General features: G+C 29.4%; 1 protein-coding gene across 1 annotated transcript in view; it reads left to right on the top strand.

Moving 5' to 3' along the window:
- The window catches only part of LOC106468378 (type 1 phosphatidylinositol 4,5-bisphosphate 4-phosphatase-like), a 35,183-nt gene that overhangs the window by 1,571 nt on the left and 15,043 nt on the right, over positions 1 to 18,569 (top strand). Inside the window, exons 2-4 of the mRNA XM_013928799.2 lie at positions 5,554 to 5,729; positions 6,979 to 7,085; positions 10,070 to 10,172. Of these exons, the coding sequence (XP_013784253.1) occupies positions 5,554 to 5,729; positions 6,979 to 7,085; positions 10,070 to 10,172 (386 nt within the window). The remainder of the gene's footprint in view (positions 1 to 5,553; positions 5,730 to 6,978; positions 7,086 to 10,069; positions 10,173 to 18,569) is intronic.

Raw genomic sequence — 18,569 nt, 5'->3', positions numbered from 1 at the left:
GGGCAGAGCTTGTGTGGCACACCTATATATTGCATTATAGTATGTGTAGTAACATGTCATATTTATAGTATTTATACAGTGATCTTATGTTTTATCCTTGACATTTGTAGTACAGGCTTACTCCCACAAGAAAACATGGTGTTCTCTTCCCCTGATGTGGGATCTGTATCACACACATCATACATGGCTGCAGTATGTCTTGTAATTTAGTCACTACTCTGAACTGTCAGAAAGCCTAGGCCTGCTGTTTTTTTAAGCTTATATTATCAGAAAGTGATCATCATGTGAATGTATCAACAATGGTCTCATCTATCCAAGGCTCTGGCCAACTATATTGATGGTTTAAAAACAAGCCCACATCATACTAACCACACTTGGAGAGACTTGAAACAATTCTTCATCAGTTTGTTGTTTTTGACCAACTTCTATCTGACATATTACATCCATAAGTCTTCTTTGAGATCATGGCATGTTTCACTAACTATCTAGATCTTTTTACACAGGCTGCTGCTATTCAAACTTTTAAATGAGAATACACTGTTTCCATCACTTATACACTGGTATCACTGAAATGTGTTGATCAGTCATACCATATGACTAGTTACCTGATTCTAGTTTTACATAAAGGTTAACTCAGGAGTGCCAGTGATGTTTACTAACAATAGTTGTGCTTTGTTACAACTCGGAAATATCAAATTGTTTTGCCATGTTTTGAAAATATACTAAATTATTAGTATTAGTGCTTATACTACTCTACACCATAAGGCAAGTTTTGATGAACTTTCATGAATTGAATGACATTTTATTCAGTATGTCAGAAAAAACACAAAGACATTTATCAAAAATGTAAATAATACATTGCATATCTGTATTTTGCAGAAATGCCTTAACACTGTTTAAGTGCCACAATTAAAAGTTTTAACATCTTTAATTTCAAAATGAAATATCCTGCATAGTTGCTCATAATGGATTGTGAACTTTCACGAGATGATTTGCACATAAAAGATCAAACATGTACAAAAGAAGCCATAAACATTTTCTGATAATTAATGCTTTACATTACTTAGGTTTTGACACTAAGAATGGCTTTGTAGGTGAATGTTGATTACAATATTTTATTACACTAGAGCAACATCTTCCTACTCTCTGATTGACAGCACAATTCCGCCTGTCCATAAAATAGTTCCATCAGTTGGGTAGTGTGTGAAACTACTTGCAGGTAAATAGGTGTGCACTTGAAAAACCAATGGCAAATATTCAGATGTCAGTGGAATAATAAAGACAAGGGTAAAATATACAATGTGGAAAAAAGACAAAGAAAATTACACAAACAGGTAAAATAAAAAACAACAAGTCCTATATTTTAGGAATGGTATAAGATGACAAATTCCAAATAAAGCATTTTACTTTGTCTTTTTACCCTTGTCTTTATTACCTACATTCTTCAGATGTATATGGGAGGGGATGTAAATTACAGATCCACCCACAAGAAAACATGCAGTAGGAAAGTGACTAAGGATTGTATATTTGCTAATGCCACCTATAAAGAGGAGTGACAAGAGTTGCCCTGGATATTATTTTTTTATAGCAAAAAAAGCTCTGCAAAATCATCTAGTGAATAGGATATCATAAAAGATAATTAACATGGATTTCTTAAATGAAATCTTTCATTACTAATCTATTAACTTTATCCTAGATTTTATTATCTGGGTGGTGGACTTGCTGTTCTTAAATTTTCAAGAAGCCTTTGATAAAGTGTCACTTAAAATATTTTAGAAAATCATATCAGAGGGGTTGTGTTAAGACTAGTAAGTTAGATTATAGTGGTGGTGTGCAGTCATTGTATGCAAGCCATGCACTGCATGACCAATCAGAAAACTGAAAATGTGGCAATAACACTATACAATAAAATCTGTCTTCTTATATTTATATTTTTACCATGTGTTCATTGGGTGTGTCCTTTCTTTGTACTGAGGTCATGATTGTATTCTTATTTCATGTTATGTGAGCTCAGCAGGCATAATCTGGCACTTCCAGCAGTGTCTTGTTTTCTTGAGTGATGTCATAGCTACATGCAAGTAATACAGCTCAAGTCATGCTGCATTAAAATAGCATGACAGCTGGTGCATGTGCAGAATTTTAAGGTCAGCAATGTTGACATTGCACCCTTTGCTTGATTTTGTGATGCTGTTATAGAAGAATTTGTAAAGAAATATCAGACTTCATCTACAAATAGGGTGAGTAAACCAGTTTTATATATACATTTGTTTGTTTTTGAGACGTTACACTAATACATTCATACTGCATGACCTACTTCAAAACCCACAGTGTGCCATTGGATCATAAAATGGATGGACGAGAGAAAAAAAAAAATTTTATTATTCTATTATGGATTCCAATTAAACTAGAACCTTTTATTGGTGGAACACATCAGGGGTTAGTGCTTGGGCAGGTGTTTCTTAATATTCATGGTAATAATGTTGATAGGGGCATTATTAATAAATTAATAAAATATGCAAATAATATTGTAATCTTGGGTATCTTATTTCTAGCTGTATTGAGAGTGTTGAGACACTACATAATGAGTTGGATAGTTGGCAAATGACTTTTAATTATAGTGATTGTTTATTATACTTGGGAATCCACTCATTAGTAGTGCAACTAAAGAAAATGGTTTTTGACATAATGGTGGGTAAGTCACTCAAGCTGTCAAGGCAGTGCTTGATTGCTAGTAGCAAAGCCAATAGAATTTTAGGGTGTATTTATAGACATAGTGATTATAAGTCAAAAGAGATAGTTTCTCTTTATACAAATCACTGGTTAGGCCTCTCACTTGGAATACTGTGTATAGTTTTTAGTCATTTTATCTAAGAAAAGATGTTGACTCAGAAAGCGTTCAGAAGTAGACTACTAGAATTCTTAGGATTGAAAGATTATCTTATGGGGATAGGTTAAGCTCTCTTGGGAAAAGGATAGCAAGTAGTGATATTATAAAAGTTTACAAGGTTACCCAAAGGGATTAATAGGATAAAAGTCTCTGATTTCATTGTGGGAGAGAGATCACAAGTTTAAGATTTAGAAAAGACAGGCTGTGCTCCAGTTAAGACATTTTCATTTTTCTGACAGGGTGATTGGTTTGTGTGGAATGAGTTACTTTTGTTAGAAGTGGAGGCTGGTACTTTTCAAGAGTATAAATGTGGAATTAATACTATCCAGAAAAAAATAAAGGATGGGTTTAAGTTTTTCTCAAGTTTAGTGCAGGGACAGCCTTGAAAGACTGGATTATCCCTTGTTGTCTATATTATGCTATTTATAATTAAAAAATCTTTTTAAAACATTTACAGCACATAAAAAGTGCTGGATTATTCCTGTGACTTTAAATATCTAGTACAATGTTTGATAAAATGCTTTAAGTATTTCCTTTTAATACAAAACTTAATTCTGTTGTATCTATACAGATCTACTGAAATTTGTATGATCCTCTATACTCTAACGTCTCCACTTGTTGGAGAGTAATTATTAAACTTCCGAGTTTGAAAATGATATATGATGTTTGTGAGGAATGATTTTGTTTAGGATATTTTTCTTGACACTTTTTAGACTGGGCCGAAATGTGGAAAATGATTTTTAGAAAGATAAGTTTAGTTTTGCCTTAGAATGTGAAAATATGGATGCTATTTCATCAGTTCTAACTACGTAAAATTTTTTACATTAGGAGCTATGTTAGATGTGATTTTTTAAATCAGATATTTGCAGGTGCTTCAGAATAAGATGTTAAGAGAAATCTTTTTACACATATATTTGTTTTATAAACTTTGCAATTGATTCTGTAGGTGGAAAACAGAACCAGTATTTCTTAAACATTAAGAACCTATTTTTCTCAATTCTTTCACCCAAACTTTTTCTAACATTTTTACAGTTTGAGCTAACCTTGTATTGGAATTATTTAGTTTGCTGCATGTACTTGACAGTAGTATTTGGATATTTGATGGAATAGATTGTTTCTGTAAATTATGTTTCTTCAAAATGAAAAGGACCTGGATGGTAAGTAAGCAAAAATATGGAAAATGATTTTCAAGATAAAGAAGTGTAAAGTGATGTACCCAGGGTATATAAATTTGAAAAAGGTTTACTTACTGATTAAGAAAAAATATTATGGAAGAAAATAAATCAGATATGATAATCATAAATGGATGACAATTTTGAATGAGTTTTTGGTTGTGGAAAAAGAACAAGTGTAATTCTGAGATCTACAGTGTTTTTTTGTTTAATATTTTGATTTCAGAATAGGAAGGTTATTGTCATCTGGTATTAGACTTTGTTGGTGCTTTAGTGTAACCATGTTGAAACTTTACTGAGGTCTCATTTAAGAAAGTATTATGTGCAGTTGTGGTGTCCTTACATTTACACTCTGGAAAGATTGCAGAAGCATGCTACTTGAATGATATCCTGTTTCAAAAACTAAACTGTGAAAAGAAACTTAAAAGCTTGAACTTAATTTCTCTAAGGTTAAAGTTTTAAATCAGGTTTTTGTAAAATTTGTACATGCTTGGATAGATGGCAAAAATATGTTTGAGCAATGAAAATATAGGTAAAAGATAGTAGCTCAAATATTAAGGACATTAAGAGCATCTTTAGAAACCAGATAGAGTTGTTTTGAGGAGAAGAAATCCACTATACACTTTAAATAAAAGGTCAAAGATATAACCTTTGATTGGATTGTTCATCTTTTTAAAACTTTTATATTACATTTCAATCACTCATGTGGCCATCACCAGGTAATAGATCCAGTTACCTGATGATAGCCACATTATTGGTCGAAAAGTCATGAGAAAATTAAATAAAAATAAATCCACTCAAAAGCTGTATCTTTGGACTTTTATTCAGATATAAAGTTGCTTTGTGGTAGAAGTTATAAAATTGTGGAGTGATTTGTCTGATGTGGTGTATAAGTCATTTCTTATTATATATAATAGTGTGAAAAGTAGCAATTTGCCACTTTAGTGTGCAATGAACATTGTAGAACAATCCACATCAAGGCATCTCATTTTAATGAATATATTTAAAAATAACTTCTGTTGTGATTTATGTTTTGAATTTTGTCACATTTTGAAGTATACTAATTTTCTGATTTTGGTGCATGCTATATTTTACTAAATTATTCAATTTTAAGGAAATGATGATGTAGAAGAAAAGGCAGTTGTGCCATTTAAGAAATTACATTATGAGTAATAGTAATAATAGTCATACACAAATCTGCCAAACTTAATTTATATAGTCTAGAATAGAAACATTTATAGAATTGAAATACTGTTTGTATATTTTTAAGTTTGTAATGACAAGGTTTGCTAGTAATTTGCAACTGCATGCACTTAAGTGAATTCTTTATAAATGTTTACATTCTTCTAGTATTTAATGGTTTCATAAATGTACATTACTAAACTCTGGATAATAAGATATTCACATTTGAAACATGGTTCTGAACTTTGTTTAATGTAATAATCAAATGCAGCTTGTCCTTCCACGTAAGTTTGTCACATTTAATCTTTACAGATGTTACACAAGTTACTATCTCACCAATTGGACCAGATGAACTGCCACCACCATACACTCCTTCTCCTCATGGTGGTGTGCCTATGGTAACATGCCGTGTCTGCAAGTCCATGATTGACATAACTGGAAAAAAAGAACAACATGTAGTCAAATGTAACAACTGCAATGAGGCTACTGTAAGTACATGTTAAATAGTTAAAGAATAATTTCAAAAAGTTTACTTCACATTAACCTTTTCTAAAATTGCTTGTACTCACCAGGGTAGACCAAAATATAATGTATTTTACTATAATTTTTACTTTTCACATTTCTTTTAGTTAAATCTTTTCTTTGACTGATGACACATTTAGGAATTTACATCTTCTACTAAAAATTCCCATTGAAATCAGGCCACATTATTGTCCATACATGTATGTGTATATTACAGGCTGCTAATAACTTATGTTGAAATGCTAAATATATTCACATTTAAAGAATCAAAAGCAATGATAATGGTTAACAATGAAGAAAAATAGTAGAGTATTTAAAATCTAGATTTTTTTTATATTTTTCACTTTCAAAGTACTATATGTATGTTTTTTTTTATTTCTTTTCCTTTATCTGCTTATTATATTTGCATTCAGTTAGTTCCATTTAGTTTTATAAGAAATGTTTTTGGTTTAAGTTCATAGTTCCTTATAGCCATGATGTGAAAACATTTTTAACTGCTAAGCTTTTTGCTTGATTTTAATTTCATTTTCCATACATATAAATACTTATTTCTTATTTTTAAGAGCTATATTCAGTTTTAAAATTAAGGCCTTCTGTAGCAATTATAACTATCAAAATTATTTTCTCTAAAAACCAGAAATAAACTTAAAATTGTATACATTTTATTTAACCAAAGAAAATTTTTAGATATGACTAATTTTTCTTGGCTAATACACAACTTTACCAAAGTAGATTGTGTTTATTTGAGTGTGTACATTATGTTGAGGAGCTCATTTTTCCTGTCAAAGAACAGTTATTTTTATATCTTTTATAGTTTCAAGAAATGTTCAGAGCTGACTGGTTAATAAAAGGATATTTTATAAATGTATATAAACTGATTTCTTGAATACTACTTTTTTTAATTGACTGCTCTTACCTTGACTTTTATTGTCAGTAATGTTTTTTTGCTGTTACTTAATGATTCCTTAGAATTGTCATCTTGGAATCTAAAACCTTGGATTTATTTTTGTTTTACCGTTAAATTAAGAATGACCAAACTTAAATGTACATATAATTTTTTCAAATACTTACTTTTTGTTTATTTTGTATTACACTGTATAGATTATCATTGATGGACAAACTCAGTTAATTGCTTGATAAAACAAAAGCTTAATATTTAACAGTATGAACATAGAATTTTGTCGTGATCAGACTAATCTTTACACTGTATTTCAGCCAATTAAGAATGCTCCACCAGGAAAGAAGTATGTGCGTTGTCCCTGCAACTGTTTATTGATATGTAAAGCTACTTCCCAGAGAATTGCATGCCCTCGACCTAATTGGTAAGTGCAGTATATTAAAGAAGATATTTTATTAGGAAACAGTCGTACGTTAAAATTATTGAAACATGATTGTCATGTTAAAACTAGTATAGTTATTCTAAATGAAATACATATATATATAGATAGACAGATAGATAATAATAATAATAATATATAATTAAATAATTGGTTAGGATGCTACAACATCAAAGCTAAGGCACTGATTTAAAGTAATTCTATTTCTTGTTTTTATTTTTGACATTTCTTCATTTTAAATGAAACCATAAGTTCTATTCTTGTTTTATTGCATTTTTAAGAGGTATGAGTTACTTTATTCTTTTGAATGAAAATATTTTCTCAAATGGTTTGTTAAGAATATACAATTCACCTGAAGAAGAAATTGTTGAATTTTATTTAGTTAAAATCTTAGCATGTATTTTTTCATAAAATACAGTATGCATGAATTAGATGCTTTATATGGGTTCAAGACCCATGATAGGCACAGTGTAGCCCACTGTCAAACTTTGCTCGTAAACATAAAAAAAATGTATTTTATTTGAAATAGAAAGTCTTGATAAGTAAAATTTACAGGTAATGGTTCATGATCGTGCAAGTTCAAAAGCAATTAATACCATAAAACTGGGATGTGCTGATATATAAGTGGTCAGTTACTCACAAGTTAGTTGCCAGTAATAAATTGATTAACCACTATTAACCAATTTTTTTGTATTTCTTACTATTACCTGTGCCTTTATCAACAGTCTTGACAACATATTTACGTTTGATTCCATAAACTTCAAATAGCCCTAAGTCTAACAGATTGGTGATTGGGCAGAAAATATATGTATAATAATCATGAAAGAAAAGCAGTTTTAATGTTTCTCTACATTATCATAGAATAAGCTTTATTGATTGGGATTGGAAATAATGCCTTCATGTAACATGTTTTGACTTCTTTTTAAGAATGATTTAAGATGAAAACAGTCAAGTAATTAAATGTTAAACACAAGTAGTTGCTTTTGGAGAATGTTAGAAATATTCCTTGTTGTCTGTGGGGGGAATAACATGTGAAAAATAACCAGAAACTAAGAAAATATAAAAAAATATTTTGATCTCTTAACTCTCTTTCACATTTCAGCCATAGCAAGGTTCCTACATTTGTTTTTCTTCTAATTAGTTAACTTAAGTTGATTGGTTTTATGGTCAATAAACCAATTATTGATCATTAAATCAGTTAGTCAGCACATCCATACATGAAACATAATGGATGCTAGTGATGGCAATCATTCAGCTTTTTTTTTTTTTTTTTTCAATCTCAACCAGTTCAACTCTATCAGCACGGGTTCGGTCCCTGGGAGCAACCTTGTAACCATTTATGATTGTTATAGTTTTCATGCTATAACTTTTAAATTAGTAAGCATATGTTAACGAAATTTGGCAGATTATCAGTAAACATTACAATGCTTTCATACACAAAATATCAATTTCTTTTATTAAGTCTTAAGGTTTGTAAAGCAATGTTTTTCTCATGCCTTTTTTCTTTTCGTGTTGCCTATCTATCATGCAAAGTAATTTTCATTTTAAAATTAAAAATACCGTTATTACATCAGAAAATTTTCAAATTTCATATGCGAAATCTTTATAATGTCAAGATAGTTTCTTAAGAAAAAGAACTTTTACATTTTATCTGTTATTTTCACTAACGAACCTCTGTACGGGTTCGTTAGATTTAACTGATCTTGTAACCACCATAAATAACTAGAAAATAAATATAAATTATGCCTCTTTCATTCTAGAATGACAACAGATTATAACACAAAAACATAAATATTTAGACTAAATAGCTTAAATCTCATAACATTATACATTTATATATATTTATTATTTTTATTACATTCAGCCGTGCCTGGCTAACAATACAGAAGTTACAATGACACGGCACACTTGCTCTCATGTTACCATATCCCATAATATAAAACTGGCTATATTTTAGAAGACTAGTATTTTGTAAAATACAGTCACATTTCCATTATTATATATTACATATATACATAGATTATTACTATTTAGAAATAAGTTCTTAAACTTATGTTTCTTAAAATACACCAGTAAATAAAGAAGTAAAGCAAATAATCATCTCTTCTAGTTATGATCTTTGTACTCAGTTGTTGCTTGACGTAAGTTTCTAAGCCTTTTAAAATTTTGGATGTGGAGGATATGAAACAAAATAATTTTTTTAAAGTTTTATATATACAGTTGAATAATCAAAAAATCATAAACTACTATATTGATACCACAGAATTCCACTATAATTTATCAAGCTTAGTAACTAAGCAGACTAAAGACACAACCTACCTCCTTGAAATCTTGGTTCAAAAGAATGAGATGGCATCCTAACACATGAAAATGGCTAAGAAAGCCATTAGGGGGACATTATGAGCTTTTGATTGTTTATTCACGTCATATATTGATGTAAGTGTATGTAAGGGACCATTTCCAAAAATGGAGAGAGGTGAGTGGGGCCATTGTGTTTGATTAAATACATGAGTGATATATCAGCAAATAGAAAAGATATGAGGTTCTTATTTTATATTCTAGCTTGCCAGTATTGGTAATTTCAGTTCCTAATTTGTACGAAACTATAAACTTAGTATTTTGATATGACAAACATCTAATTTGAACCAGTGCTGCATTCAACATACCATACGACACACAAAAATTTATGTATAATATTAAAATTTGAATTATAATCTACAGTTTGATACCAAACTTATTGACATAAATTCATGAAATAGTAGTTCAATAAAATTTGGAATGCGAGTCAACAAACGCAATGACATGGCCTTTCACCTGTGACCCATCTGGAGAGGATTAACATATTAAATGCTATTTGATGTTTAATTATGAGTTTACCTAATGAGCTAAAATTTAAGGAAAGTTAGTGGCTGAAGTGCTAAAGCATTCTCTTTGAATGATTAATGCACATTTTTCTCTTGTTTTATCAGTAAAAGGATTATCAATTTGGCCCAGAGCCCGATTACCCCACCACCATCACATGTTCCTGGAATGTGTCGAATATCATGTGGACATTGTCAGAGGATCTTTTTGGTAGTATATTTGATAACATTATGGTTTAAGTAATCACTGTATCAGATACTTAATATTCTACAAATTGAAATTCATAGTTTATTTTTATTGTTTTGTATCAATGATAACTTCTTAATTATTGCAGTCTAAAACACTAATAGTGTTCTAGAGAGATTATTTTTTGATAATACCAAATAGCATCAACAGTTCAAATGGGTAATGCATGTTGCTAGAATTGAGTTTCTTTGAAAATATCTATGTATACTTAAACACCCATTTTTCATGTAAAAAGTAAAAACCTCTTTATTTTGTCTAAAAGTCTCAGTATTTCATGCAATTTCTAAACTTTACACATTTTCTTAGTTTTTGGTTTTCAAAAGAAGTTTACAAATAACTTATTAATAGATTAACTATAATCATGCATAAACAGTATAGTTGCATGTCTACACTTTTTTTTTAATTTGTGCAAATTATAGAAGACTGAAAAATCCAAAGTTTATCAAAACATGTTATGACACTAACTACAAGCTCAGTGATAAGTCTAAGGGCTTATAAAGCTAGAAATTGGATTTTTGATACGTGTGGTTGACAGGGCACAGATAGCCCATGGTATAACTTTGTGCTAAACAACAAAAACTAAGCAACACAACAATGAAAAACTGCATATAAATGTATTAAAAAATCAAAACAAATAAAAATAGACTACATGTTTCATTTGAGATATTTGTTAACCATAACATGTGGTGGATTTATGTTTGTTATTACTTTTATTAAACTTTTGCACTTTTTTAAATGTTGCATTGCTTATATTTAATAACTTTGTACATGAAGTCAGTAGAATTGTAAGAATGTTATAACAATGAAATAGAGTTGAGTGATTAGAGGTATTCAATCTATTGGCTAATCAATTATTGATGGACCCAGTAATCAATTGTACATATTTCCCCATCCAAGCAAAGATTTGAAAAGTTATGAACTGTCTTCATACCTTTTTCCACAAATGCATTGTTCTAACATGGTATTCATCTTCAGTTATTTTGTTCTTTTTTTAATTATTTTCAAATTACTCTTGATTTCATATCATAGACCTTTTATGAATGTCACCATTTGTGTGTTTTGGAAAAAAAAAAAGTTTTTTTCTTTTGTGTGTGTGTAGTATTTATTTTCACTGATAAAGATAATAATGCTGTTATTTAAAATGTATTACAATTGCAATTAGAAATAATTAAGTAGCCAGTTAGCTAGTTTATTTATACATGTTATTTGAGTACTATAAACATAAAAATAATATTCAATAAACATACAAGTAATCAGAATATTAAACAGTAAACTTAACTAATTTGATAATGATTTTATTTTGTTTTATGAACATAATAAAATTAACCTTGTGTTAGCAAGCATTGCAACTCAATAAAACCAATAAAAAGGGAAATAAATAATCATAACTTATTTTATTATTAGGTAAATAAGTAGTTAGCCAGAGTAAAAACCTTGTATTTTTTGTTACTCTTCAAATAGCCTAAATTTAAAATCAAACAAAATGAAAAATTTTAATAAACATCAATATGTCTTGTAAAATAAAACTTTTGATAGTTACAACATTATCTTGCATAGTTTGAAAACCATTAGGAAATTAAATATAAAACTAGAAAGTCTGTTCAGATATTATTGTGTTAACAACAATGATTAATTTCTCTACTCTAGTTACTGTAATGTTTTATTTTTACAATGATGGTATGATTTTAAAAGTTAGCTGTGTAACACTAATCATATTTTCAATGTTTTTTTACATGAAAGAAGAGACTTTCACTGTAATATTATAGTATTTTTAATTGATCATTGCTGACTATGTAGTCCTGAAGTAACCTAATTAAGTGAAGCAAAGTTAAAATAATATTAATATATTCTGTAAATTATTAGCTCAATTTTTTCTTTATTTTTAGTAATACAATTGGTACGAAAATAGAAATAGAAACAATTCCTTACTTTTTAGTTAAAATTAAGTAGTTAATATTATTTTACGGTGATATCTAGAAACCAAATTATATTATTACTAAGTAGGATTCCTGTTTTCAAACTTTTTTAAGAAGTTATTACTTATACAGTCATACCACAGACACCAAGAATATGTAAAATATCATTCTCACAAAAATTCTAACTTCTAAACAGTGAAAAAATTAATTCTGTAACAAGTCTAGCATAAACCACCATGGGGATCGCAAGGAATTTCACAAAACCATAATAGAATGTTTGGGCAAGAAGCACCTTAAACAGTAAAGATTCAGTTAAAAGACACTTTAAAACCTTTACTATTGATTGCTAAAGCTGCATGTGTATAAAAATGTACAAAAAAGCATGCATGTTAAACTTCCAAGGAAAGTAAAATTGCTCAAAATGGCTCATTTGTAATTCTTATTATTATTCTCTTGCCAGCCTACAACAAAAATGGCTTGGTATATTGCACCCATACCTTTTGTATAATACTAAATAAGGTACTGCGAAGGTTGAACAGGTTTTGAAAAGTTGATTTGTTTCCTATGTATTTCACATAAACTAGAAAAACATCATAATTCTGGTATAAATGTTAAACTTAAAGTTAACTTTCTTACAAATATCTGGTGTTCCTTTAAAAAGCTTAAATACAGGGTGAAACAGGAATTACCGGCCAATAATAGATGAACATTAGATGACTGTAATATGTAGATACCCAATGCTTTGTACACTATACAATCAGTGTCTTTAGGGAGACAATCTCTGTATTATGTATGAAGTGAAGGGGTATAAAAAATCAATACACATAATATTTAATTTTATGATACACATTTGTAGAATAATTGCTTTAAAAGACACAAAGGTTTATTTGAAAAGGCTGTTTTTCTACTGGTAAAATTTTTTTCTTGCTTAATGGGGTTGTGTCTTAGTCTAGGCATATATTTGCCCATTGCTATGCATTATATATAGAGAATTTAGTTACACAGAAACTGTAAATATATATTATCAAACAAATTTCCATGACAGTCTCCAGCTGCAGCTTAACATTTTACATCTGCAGTAGCTACAGTAAGTTAAACATAAAAAAACAGCAAACAAAATAAATAAATTAGGAATTTAAAAACCTGCAAATAGGGATAATAAAAAGTAAGGAAACAAGGCTGAAAATAATGTCTGCAGTATCTCCAACCTTGCTTCCTTACTTTTTTTATTATCCCTATTTGTAGGTTTTTAAATTCCAAAATTTTTTATTTATCTTGTGTTATAAGAACTGCAGGTGTCCTAAATAATACTAACTTTAATCTTTAAAGTCTAGACACACTTGTTAGAGTTTTTGTAAAAAGCCAATGCATGGGAATGTACATTGACATTCATACTGTTATTGACTGAGGCCTTAACCATATTGCAATGATGCCATTTTTAAACCCCTTCTATGCATGTTACCGACTTACATTCAAAATTACTATTATCAAGTACATTGTAACTTAAAGTTTTATATTCTCTAAGTTTATTCCTTCATTTTAAAAAGAAAAATCTAAAATAGCAATTAAAACTGCAATTTTTGCTGTCACATGATTCTCTCACAGTTACAAGTTATTTCACAAGATACTGTAAGAAAATAATAAATATATACTGTCGGCATAGAAGATCAAATTAAAGTTCCACCTGTCTTTCATTAGCGTCTTGAAAACTTCCAAGAATTTCTCGATGGGGGTTTGACATTCTAAAATTTCTAAGCTTAAGGTTAGCCATGCCCACTTGGAAAGTCAAAGCTGTGTTGCCAAGTGACAGTTTGAAGTTGATTGGCATGCTTATAACCAACAAAAAGATCAGATTTCCCACTATTTGGTTATAGCCTGAAGAAACCTCTACCAGTGTACGGATCTATGGTATGAGAGAGAAAAGAAACTTAGTCCATTGTTCTCTTGAGGGGTATGTAGTGCTTGGCAAGTGTTTCTTGCATTATATATTATGTGTATTTTAAAAGGCATATTTGAAAGGTTTATGATTTGTATACATTTAACTTTATGTATTTTTACTTGTGGATATGTCTAAGCAAGATGGCATCATCGCATGTGCAAGCTTTAGTGAAAGAATTTGGGCACGACCTTTGCCCTATAATAACAATAAAACAGTACAGGGACAGATTGGCAGGAATAGGTTGGCATACCTGCATCAAGAATAAAAGACAAAGAATTGGAAAGAAAAATTAAAAATAAACTATAAGTGAAAAGATAGACATGAAATTAAGCATATGACAAAAAAAATTCCAGGAAGTATTCAACAAAAATTTAAAAGGTATGTACATATTACCATTTCTTAATTTTAAACATTTCATTGCACTCTATGTTGATGGTAATAGCAAGAGTTGGTGATGTAGTAGAGAAAAAAAAATATAAACAATTACCTTAAAAAACTTTTGATATTCATTTAGGAAGTTCTAGATATTATGTAAATGAAATATAAAAACTATAGGATAAGAAGTAGTATTTTTATGCTCAAAATGAAAATCACATTGCATGTGAACTATTCAGAGTCTGAGTGCAAATAACTACATTGAATAATAAATCTTTTATTATAAATAGTAGAAAAATACAAAATTTAAATATCTTATTTTCCAAACTACATACTTATTGGACCTTTCATCTCAAATTTAAAAGAATCTCATCCACTAGTTTCATTTTTGTAAAGAACTTTCATGAGAGTTATATACCTACTTACAATGCAAGTAGTTTGTAGTCAAGGGGTTATTAATTGGATTGTCGTAGACTCCAGCTGTGTTGATTTAGGAAAAGTTCAAAAACCTTTTATGGTAGATAATAGCCTAGTCGAATAACAACTCTGACATCTAATGTGTCTCTGGTAGTTTAAGGATGTTTGGCTGTTGTTTTTTTTTATTAGTCTCTGAAAAAAAGGGAGAGGGATTTACCTCCCCCCCCCTCCCCCAAGATTTGCACCTTCATATACAATCTTGAACAATGAAGTTATTAATTCTTAAAAAAAATGGAGATGATCTGGAAACATACTTGTGTTAAACAGTTAAATCATAAAAAAATTATTATCAAAATAACTTGTTTATCTCTTTAAAGTTCCTTCTTTTAGCCGTCAATCTATGGCTAAGTAGTACCAATACTTGAATTAACTGTAATTTTGTAATGTTATGTTACTTTCACAAATTCAAGACTAGCTTGTTGTTTCCTGGAAACACTGCACTCAACTATCACTAACATCTAACTTACAGCAAATCATCAATTAGTCTCTGTCCATAGATGTTATAGTCACTGACAAAGGGAATACATGATGGTATGATTTGTACACACAATTTTCTTGCAGAACCCTTGGATTTATCATATGGAACCCCAGAGTTCCACGGAATGCAGTTTTGGAAACACTATTCTAGACCAACGCCAGCTTATGCAACATTAAATGATACAGTTACCTAATTATAAATATAGAAACATTAAACAGCAGTTAACATTATTAAGCATTAAAAAAATTATTGAGAGTGGCAGAGAGCCTTAGTAGATTTGCAATAACAAAGACAGGTTGAGCAAGCTCAGTGGCAATGGGAATTGAACCTGATTCTCTCAAATCACGAGGCACCCCACTCTTCCAAGTTATGTAGCTTTATGGTTAAAAACAAACAAACATAATAGAAATATTTTGATTATTTGGATAGTTGGAATCAAAAACAGTAAATAATTGGAAACCCTATTTTCAGTTAGTTAATTAATTTCATGACATTTGATTTAACTGTAATTTTGATTAGTTTACAGAGCAGTATTTGATGTAATCACTGCTCATAAATAATTGATTATATCAATTAATTCACCAAGGTCTTGAATGAAATACATCTAATTGCTTTGTAAAATATTATTTTCTGCAGATTTAAAACTTCGGTATTAAACACTGAACTGAATAACATAGTAACCCAAATAAATGTAAAAAGTACCTTTTATTTCTTAGTCAGTAGTCCAGTCTGCTTTAATTTTATTATTTGAATAAAATATGCTCATGTTAATACTTTTGACTATAAGAGAAATAAGCCAGATACAAAAAGATGCAATGACTGGTAACAAAACATTACTTTCTGAAATCAAGTTTTATTAACACAATATCAAATTCTGGACTTGCTTATTCCAGTGTATTAGCAGCATATGTGAACTTGGACTTGGTGTTTTATTATTGGGCAGGTTGTCTTGGATTGTTTGGTAAAAAGAACAATGTAAAGTCCAGTCTACTTGATTATAGTGAAAGCTTTGTATTTCTTAGACTCAAGTTCTACATATTTCATGTACTAACCTGACATTCATTGAACAATGGGCCTTACTTTATAAATAATGCTAAATGGTCATTTGGTAATTTTCTTTTGTACTTAGGGCACTTTCTTGTATCTGTGTTACTTTGTTGAAACACAACTTCAATAAATATAACACTAAACTAACTGATTACATACTTAATAAAATAATATCGTACTATGTCAGACTCAATGCAACTCACTAATAGACTCATTAAACAGTCTTCGATTTACTCTAGCCTGTTTTGTATTGTTCAAATTGTTTCAGAACTTTGGAGAAAATTCTAGACATCAAGCCATGAGTTCATCACATTATGTCAAACCTCCCTCTAGTTATACAATAATACTAATGTCTAAGTTAGTAAATTGAAATCAGAGCCTACAACAGTATAATAGTCCAAGGTAAAGTTAGAGTGACAGTTTCGTGTGTACTTCATGATCATTTCCAATCACACATTCATCTTACCATTATAAAATAATTTCCATATATTTCTAAAAAAAACCTTTTTATCACTTTTTTGCTTATTTGATAAATATAAGTAGTGTATTTAATGGTAATAGTTAAATGAATTATTACAAGACAATGTGTAGATTAAGATATCATAGCTTGTACAAAATTATAGAAAGGGGAAAATTGCGACAACTATTAATGTTTATGATGAAAAATATTTCATCAGAGTAGTTGTAAAAATAGTATTAATGGTATCAGTGATTTTAAGAATATATTTCATTTCTAAAAAGTATTCAGAAGTTTATGATAAGTTTGTGATTTTAAAATATAACGAAAATTATTTTGAATGTCTTCTTTATTAAAAGCATGAACTTATTAACTACAAAACTATTAAGTTTAAACAGTCTTACCTATAACATAGTAACAAATGTTTAGTTTCCTTTAATTAAAACTGCCTTTTTCAAACAAACATTTCCTTTTAATCCTCAAATTACCAACTTGTTTTATACGATTTACTACCATGTATTGCACAACATTGACTAATTTTATGTTTTTGCATGACAGAATACTCAATGTAAAGAACTGACCAAAAAAAATTGAGTGATATCCTTCATTTTTTGTGCAAAATATATGGGAGACCTCAAGAATAACTAGTTGGATTAATTAAAATATTGGTGGTATTTGTTATTACATTTTGTTGTGAGACTGGTATATTATTATGGACCCTGTAATCAACAAAATCATGTGCATAAATAGTTTAAAAAAGTGTTTGAAACACAGTTTGGGTAATTCTAGGGTTAACTTGAAAATAATTTTAGGCTTGGTGCAATAGACCAACTAAGTATTATTGCTTGCTAATAAATTTATTGATATGCAGTGGCAGATATTAAACTATATCTTGTTACATAGTAATTCTTTATGTGTCTTTAACTTCTTCCTTCTTCTTACACGTTAACTGTTTGTGAGCAAGTGCAATCTCTGTACAAGGTGTATATATGTCACATATTTAAATAACTATATATATATATCCTACTATGGTTCTGAATTAACATTTGCCAAAAAATTGTTAAACCATTAGATTTGTTATTATCATTTTCCAGACTTAAACATTTATCAGCATGTTCAGAGAAACTTTCAAGCATACTTTATTAGGGCCTACGCATTTAAATAAATAAAATGTTTGTGTTTTATGTAAGTCACACATGAGAAACAATTTTACTACTCCTTAAGTTTATAAGTTCTGTGTTGTATTATATGAGATAAACACATTTTGGTTGCTTGAAACAATACGTTGAACCTAAATATTTATTGATGCTTCAGTAACTTTTACAGTTTTGACTAAGGTTTAATGCCTTGTATAAAAATAACATTGTTGTAATAGTTGGTTTATGATTAGAAGTATCTCATATGTTTTATTATGTTTATAGAACCATTTTTATATCACTTTATAATTCTTTCAGAGCATTGTAAATAAAATAAAACAGTTTAGAGGTTTATATGATCTCATATAGATTGAGGAAATTTTCCCACTATTTGACAAAAGCTGGGTATTACATGTTTCAAGTTATATGCAAATGCTAATCATATGTGTGTATAAATTTATATTTGTATAAGACAGTGGTTTCCAACCTTTTTGGAAGCGCGGATCCCCTGAGAGGCTCAAATTTTCTTGCGGATC

The sequence above is a fragment of the Limulus polyphemus genome, unplaced genomic scaffold, assembly GCF_000517525.1.
Source record: "Limulus polyphemus unplaced genomic scaffold, Limulus_polyphemus-2.1.2 Scaffold2985, whole genome shotgun sequence".
Taxonomy (NCBI): domain Eukaryota; kingdom Metazoa; phylum Arthropoda; class Merostomata; order Xiphosura; family Limulidae; genus Limulus; species Limulus polyphemus.
The sequence above is the reverse complement of the archived record's forward strand: the minus strand, read 5'-3'. Positions and strand labels throughout refer to the sequence as shown.